Raw genomic sequence first — 8,166 nt, 5'->3', positions numbered from 1 at the left:
GCTACACAAGAGTTGCAGTACCGTGCATTTTAATTAGTGATTTACAAAAATACTGCATATACTGTTTTTACATTATAAATGAGTTAAAATTACTGTCAGTTTAACATAAGGTATACCCTCTGTAAATCTAATCATAAAGGTAACTTTTAAAAAAGTCGTAAAGTTACGGGTGGTGAAGTAGAATAAAAATATGCTCACATAGGGTCTCATTCACTGAGCATGCGTACGCACGAATTTTTTTGAGTGCAATGTGCGTACGGACGTTTTAATGAACAAATTATGATTCAATAAAAGCTGTCCTACTACATTTTTTTTTCTAAATGTAAGCAAAAATGCAAGAACAACTTAAACCACACGTACTCAATAATCATGAACAAGGAAAAAGAACCCTGTAATATATATCTGTGTCCTTGTTCATGATTATTGCGTACGTGTGGTCAAAGTTGTTCTTACATTATTATTTTATTTTATTTATTTTTGTGACGTACATTTAGAAGAAACTTTAGTATGAAACTTTTTGTTCGTTTAAACGTCCGTACGCACATTGCACTTAAAAATTCGTGCGTACGGATGCTTAGTGAATGAGACCCAATGCCACTTAATTTAATATCGTCATATTTTGTTCGATAATCATCTGAAATAATGTTGGGAAAATGAATATAAAATCTCGAACACACTGATTTATTTTGAGTCTGTGGTAAACGATGATCTGTAATTCTCTGTTTGTCCATCAGATGGCGCTCAGTGAATGTCAGCTGGTGGGTGCAGAGATCATACTCATCTCATTTGATCTGTTTTCTCTTAATCCTCAGTGTTAAGAATTGAAAGCATCAGCACATGTTGATAAAAACCACCATGATTGGTGAAAACCTCTTAAATCTTTTTGTCTTGGATACGCATCCTCAGCCATTCTACCTAATACGGTATTACCATGGTTGTAGCCTGTATTAGGCATCGTGTACCCTAGTTTACCAATATGAATTTCTTGAAGTAGTTTTGGGGTATACCGTAAATACTGTAGTACGGGCATAAGTAATTATTTGACCTTTACAAGTTTGACAGTTTTAATGCATTTTGACTTCGTCCTTAAGACACAATTATGCATTAAGATTTAATAAAGATTCCATCTTCAGTTGCTAAATATTTTATTTCGACAATAAAATAAAGCATTAGTTTATGACGAGAAAAATTGCATTACATCACAAAATGTTAAAACATTAATAATGAATGAATTTTAACTTGAGGTCTATTGCTTTAATTATCATAGTCTCAACACAGCACGAGGGTTTAAGGATAAATGATCCGCTGAGTAAAAAGCAAAAACATGTACCACTTGTTATCAGTTTAATCTCTTCTGCGTTGTCTTTGCGCAGGCCTGATGCGCCCGATACACCCGCAGCGGGAGCGCGCACTGACAGCTGATGATGCACTTGAATTGAGCCGCTGCGGGGTGCGCGCACTGACAGCTGAAGGTTCACCGCGATGACGGACACTCCGATGGCCCAGCATCATCAGCAGAAGCAGCATCCCTGAGCGCCCGGCCAGCATCAGCAGCATCCCTCATCCATCCCTCTATCCACCCATCCATCCATCCTCATGCGCCAGCAGCGCCGCGCAGCGCCTGTTCTCGCGTTCTCTCCGCTCTCCTCCGCCATCCTCTGCGGTTGACGCTGCTCTCTCTCCTCAGCGTCCGATCGCCGCGTTTCAGCCTCCAGGATGCTGTCCGTCACAGGGATTCTGGTGATCGTCATCCTCGGAAACGTAATGCTCCAATATGCATCATCTCAGAACGGTAAGGACCACGGCACGGGATCTGTGTGTGTAATCTGCTTTAGGGACGCGCGGGTTAGAGGTCGATGCCATCTTTATTATTACACACGCGCTTGTGCGCGTTGAAATCGTATATTTATTTCAGTGGCACATCCGTGGAGATGGGATGCAATGAGCGTTTGCGCGAATACGGTCGACTGGCGAGGTGGGAATTAGTTTATTACATGTCAAATATTAACCTTCCATCTGCGTCTGTAGGGATTATTCTGCTTTGACATTGTTTTAAACTGGGGCAAATTTAAATATTCCAGTCATTGGTTATGATTATAAGATTGATTAAAAGAGTGCTGATATTCTCAAGAGTAAAATGTGTTTACCCTCATCTTGAGGTTTGTACCCTTCAGACTGACATTCACTTCCAACCCTGAGCTGACACGACTCCTCTTACAAATAATTGAAAGGACACATCATGTAAAGTAGTTAAGTTATTCAAATACAGTGTATGCAGCTTGATAATGGGATTATTTGATGCTGCTGTAAGATTTAGGGGACATTGAGGCTGTGAAATGAGATGTTGATGTGTAATTGCTTCTGAAGGAGTGAGGGCTGCTGCTGAAACGAGAACAAATGGAAAGCAGTAAATAATGAGAGAGTGATTCCCACAGGCATGTGTGTGTGTGTGTCTCTCTGACTTTACATAGCCAAGAGTCACAGCTGTGAGCACGAGAGGGCAAAACAAAAACAGGAAAAAAAAACACAACAACAGGGACGTTTCAGTTTGTTTTATGTATCAATGTGTTTTGGTGCAACATTTGGCAGTAAGCACAAAATGTCATCGTATAATGTTTCAATTAAAATATACCCTGTGTGCATGCATCTAAATGGCTTTATTTAGTCCAAAACTTGTTTTAAATGTGATTCAGTCTAATTACACAGGATTAAGTGAAAGCTATTTGAAAAGAGTTAGTGTGTAATTTAATCATCACTAGAGTCAGCCAACGAAATGGTTTTTAAACAGGTTTTCCTGAACACTCCTTACGTCTTTCATTGGATGATGAGTAGACTCCCGATTACACCATTGGTTGAGGTTATGGTGCTGTGTCAGACCAAACCATTCTCATGCATGAAATGTGTATTAATAGCATGCACAAGTTGTGCAATAAATACGGCAAATTCCAAATTTGCGTGCAAATGCACCAGTCCTTCCAGTTCAATTAATACACCACATCTTTTTATGACGTTTTATGTATTGGTTTCACCTTTTATGTTTTTTTAACCATTGTCGCTGGGATTTGGGGTTAGATTTGGGATTTGTTTAGGATGTCATTTAATATATAGGTTTCTCCATGTTTTGTATATTTTTAGATGCCATTATTTTTTGTAATAATACATTTATCTAACCCCAAACCCAAGCAACAATGTTAAAAAAACCAACTAAAAAAACAATACATAAAACGACACAAAAAGATTTGAATTTGGCGTATATATTGCATGACTTTTTCACTGCGTCACACTTGCTGGTCAGATTATCACAAAGTAAGATTTTGTTATCATCACAGACAGTATTTACACTATTCAGAAGATCAACATATCATTGGAGTAGTATCAGGACCAAATAAACAGCATTATGTAAGTTCTTTGATGTTGTACAGTATATGGTGTACGTGTGCATGTGTTTGTGTGCGCTTTGATGGTCCAGACATAAGGTCAGTGGCTCTTCTGGATAATCCAGCTATTGTTTGGTAAAAGCTGACTGTACAGATTCACTATAGAGCTGAAGTATCTGTCTGTCTGCGGTTCACTGAAGACTTTAAAGTCTTAACCCGCTGCTCTGCTCATAAGCTCTCTGTGCTCTCTGGGTTATTTTCAACACAGCGTTGGGTCAAAAAGGGACGACCTCAGCCAAAGGGTTAAATTAACCTCGAAAATGTTTACTGTATTTGACCAAACAGTGGGTTGAAACAACCCAGCATAGGTTAAATTACAACTAAACGACTGGGTGTGTCCCTTTATTGGCACAATGCTGGGTTGAAAATAAGCATTTTTTAGGGTTTATTATGATGATCATTATGATAATAAAAAGTTTTAGAATTAAGGATGCACCAATATATTAGTCTATAAGCATCAACATCTAATGATCAGAGCAGATTATATCCTGGTTATCAAAACGCATCAGAACTCATTCTGTGTGATTATTTTGAAATTTTGTGTGCATTTTGAATTAATGATTAAGAAACGATTGATGGAAACACCAAATTTCGATTAAAAATCTCTTAATTTGCCAAAAAGTCTTTACGCTTGCTTAAGGTGTTTTTCACTTGTGCGATAAAAAGTAAATGCAAATAATGGGAGATGGAAACGTATTTGCCCAAAAATGTAGCCTTATTTTGTTTACTGTTGGTATCAGGTTATCAATACCACCATTATTTGCTCAAACAACTTGATGGAAACGCACATATTTGTTTGTTTTTTGTTTTTGCTAATTTTGATAAGATTCGCTTCACTTTTGAATATAAACCCCACCACTGACAACACAATTGACCTATGGCTAAACCACGCCCCCAAACACGATGAGCCAATCACAGTGCGCTAGCTAACCCAATACAATCGGACATTCTCTGCTTTCACATCCATTTCATTCATTTTTATATGTTTTTTCTTGTCATTTTAAGTTTAAAATGGTCAAACGGTGTGCAAGATTACATGCAACTCTGACACTAGGTATCCCGAGATGCAGGGCGACGTTGTGTATTTTTTTCCCTTATTTTTTTACCCTTTCCCAAGCCACATCTCAACCAAAATAAGTGTTTGCTCTGGATTAAGTTATGCGGTAAACCACAACACCAACTAAACGTGGATAAATTTAAAAAAGGATGTCTACATCTGTTCTAAGCTAAGTCAACAACGTATTTGAAAGTTATCTTTAACATCTCTAACGTAACGTTAGCCTAGCATTAGAAAACGTTAACGTTAGCTTCCAGCTGTGTTGTACATCATGTCACTTAGCTTCATTAACATATCCCTCCAATGCATAGTTAATTCCGTTTAGTCTTTCTGTCTCCAAAAATCATCAATTGCCTCCTGTGAATTGTCTCCTCCTGTGGCAGCTGCCATAGCGCCTGTTCACCGAATGTTGATTGTTTGTACGAGTGTGTAGAGGGGGCGTGGCTTAGTCATAGGTCAATTGCAGTTTGTACCCAGTTCATATAAGGAGCCAAAAGCAAAACTATTAGTATCTATCGGGGTGTTCATCACCATGATTTTATGCACATTTTGAAGTAATGCATAAGAAACGAGTGATGGAAACACCAAATTTGAAATAAAAATTCCTTAATTTTCCAAAAAGTTTTTGCACTCGATTGAAAAGAGTAAATTCGAATAAAGGGAGATGGAAACATATTTGACGTAGCGAACATTAAACCCACGTGACTGATCGTCATTCAGTTTGGCAAATACAAGCTGTACTGCTAGTAAATTTATAACTTAGCCCATCATAACTAAATGTAGTCCTGTCTCCATTTTTTAAATGTGCTTGCTATTTACTGTTGATTACTATGTTATCAATACCATCATCATTCTCTTGAACAACTTGATGGAAACGCACCTAATTCACATTTGTTTGTTTATCTTATTTTGAAAAGATTTGCTTCACGTTTGGATGATAACTATCATTCGTAGTTAGGGGTGGGTAATCCTGGTCCTGGAGGGCCACTGTTCTGCTGAGTTTAGTTCCAACCCTAATTAAACACACCTGAAAAATCTCATCAAAGTCTTTAGGATTACTTGGAAATGAAATGCAGGTGTGTTTAAATGCAGGGTTGGAGTTTCTGAAAATCTTTAGCCTGGCAGGAGTTCATAATAGTGCGGTTTCAGTCACCTGATACTGCGTTTGCATCTAGACAAACGGCCAAACCGCATAGAAAAAGGAACGGTTGTGAAAATACCCATGCATGTGTGGACAGGGCTTAAGATGAACATCTCTTGATACTCTTTCTTGTCTGTTGCCTAAAGAAGACGTTTTTTCATGAAAATCACCTATAATTGGGTCCCCAGTGCTTTTATCAACCTAGAAAATGTGAAAAAGATCAACCCAGTAACTTAGTTTTGGTAAACCATTCTCTGTGAAATAATAGCTCCCCTTGTGATGTCAGAAAGGGATGTTGACCACTTTAAAAAGTCTTGTGAAATGACCCCTTTAAAGAAAAAATCGGAATCACTAATTAATAAATAATTTTGCAACACTTAATTGATATTGAATATGAGCTCTGCTTATAGAAACTGTAAAGAAACATCACTAGTTTAATGTTCATCATAAGAATAACATTCAGAACTTAGTTTTCAGTATGGAAGTTAATATAACCACTAAACTATCGGTACTGGCAGATATCAGTCTGAATAATTGGCTATCTGTAAAAAAACCTAATATGGGTGAAGGTTTAGTGTAGTGTACAGTACAGTGTGTGCATGCGTGCGTGTTTGTGTGTGTGTGTATCGTTGTGCAGTTTCTCATAAGAACAGCAACAGATATCTGCAGGACTTTAGATGGCTGCTGCATGTTTCTATTATTAGAAGCGACACAAAGAGCACAGAACTGAAGGGAATCCATTAACCCTTAATGCATCGTCTTCATACGCTGGCTTGTGTTTGTTGTTTGTGTGGTTTCCTCTTATGTTGTAAAACTGACAATAATGTCACTGTGAATCAGATGAAAGGTTTGTTGTAAAGGGTGTGTATGAAGCGTGTCTGATCTGACCTTAAGTACAAAACTCAAGACAGAAATAACTCGCTGGATCATTCTCTCTCTCTCTCTCTCTATAAAGGATCAGTTCATCAGAAACAATCTGTCATCTGTAGAAAAGAGAAATGTTAAGAATGATAATAACAGTGATCCAGGAGGAGCACAGAAATCTGATAAAAGCACTCCACGCATCACATTATATTCCACCAATAGGCTTTGTGTAAGGAAACGAGTGAAGTTTATGATCTTTTATTCCTCTTCTGCAGCCGTCTCAAACTGTGAATGTGATTTGTGAGAAGAAGATTCATCTGTTTTTTTTTATACATAAGACAATGTCACACATATACTACGCTGTATGTTTATATACACTAAACTGTTTGCTCTATAGTGTCACTGTATGGTTTTACATAACATGAGGAGAAGTATGGCAGAAATCTCATGACCAGCTCATAATCACTTTAAGATAATTAGGAAAATATGCTGCTATCTTGCGCACACGCGCACACACACACACACACACACACACACACACACACACACACACACACGTATATGTCCATGACGTCCCTACAGCTGTGTTGTGTATGAAAACTGACATTTTTTTGGTTTGTGAAATCATAGCTCAGATGCGGAATGAGATTGATCAGGAATTAATCTAACACCTGCAGAAACTGTGAAGAGATTCACACGATTATGAAGAGAGATAGACGGATGGACAGATTAATTGATTGGTAATAAATAGATGGATGGACAAATGCATGGATTGATGGAATAAATAGATGGATAGCTTTATAGATAGATTAAAGAAAGGACAAAGGATGGATGGATGGCAGACAGAGAGATTGATAGGTAGATGAATTAATAGATTTATAGATGGATGGGTGAATAGATGGATTTATACCACGGGTCTGTTGAATGCTGTATTCTGATTGGCTGAGAAATGTTCAGTGGGTATGCATTAATTTCTGATAACCGCACACCTAACTTGTCAAATGTCTTAAAAATAGGCACCAGAGCAATGTTTGTGGTAACCGTGGTATAAGAGGAATAATTGACTCCGGTCCTTTGAATTATTTGAAAATAATGCACACCCGCGGTGTAACGGCACGACGCGATTGCACCTTGGGTGTGCATTATTTTCTTATAATTCAATGGCCCGTCGTCAATTATTCCTTACATATTTGTAGGTTTATAGATAGATATATCGATAAATTAATAAATTGAATAAATAGATTTATGGCTGGATGGGTGGGTGGACAGATGGATTGATAGATATATTTATGGATTTACGGATGGATGGATAGATGATTCGATTTACAGATGAACAGATAAATGGATGGAAAAATGAATTAAATATTTATAGGTTTGTAGATAGATGCATGGATAAATTGATTTATGGATGAAGGGATGGATGGATTGATAAGTGGATTGATAAATAGATGGATAGCTTTATAGATAGATTAAAGAAAGGACGAAGGATGGATGGATGAGAGACAGACAGAGAGATTATTATATAAGTAAACGAATAGATTTATAGATGGATGGATGCATGGATGGATGGATGGATGGATGGATGGATGATATATTTGTAGGTTTATAGATAGATGCATAAATAAATTCATTTATTGATGGAGGGATGGATGGACAGATGAATGGAT

At 37.5% G+C, this 8,166-nt stretch overlaps 1 protein-coding gene across 3 annotated transcripts in view; it reads left to right on the top strand.

The window, feature by feature from the left end:
* The first annotated feature begins 1,314 nt into the window (after nucleotides 1–1,314).
* The window catches only part of nptnb (neuroplastin b), a 38,646-nt gene continuing 31,794 nt past the window's right edge, over nucleotides 1,315–8,166 (top strand). The window contains exon 1 of one of the 3 annotated variants that reach the window (XR_010529047.2): nucleotides 1,315–1,792. Coding sequence is in view for 2 of the 3 variants with exons in the window: in XM_065257914.2 (XP_065113986.1) it covers nucleotides 1,717–1,792 (76 nt within the window). In the remaining variant the exon portion in view is untranslated. The remainder of the gene's footprint in view (nucleotides 1,793–8,166) is intronic. The other 2 variants (XM_065257914.2, XM_065257912.2) reach the window with 2 other exon arrangements.

This window comes from Paramisgurnus dabryanus, chromosome 9 (assembly GCF_030506205.2).
Source record: "Paramisgurnus dabryanus chromosome 9, PD_genome_1.1, whole genome shotgun sequence".
NCBI classification, from domain to species: Eukaryota; Metazoa; Chordata; class Actinopteri; order Cypriniformes; family Cobitidae; genus Paramisgurnus; species Paramisgurnus dabryanus.
Note: the sequence above shows the minus strand (reverse complement) of the source record. Positions and strands in the feature narration are given on the sequence as shown.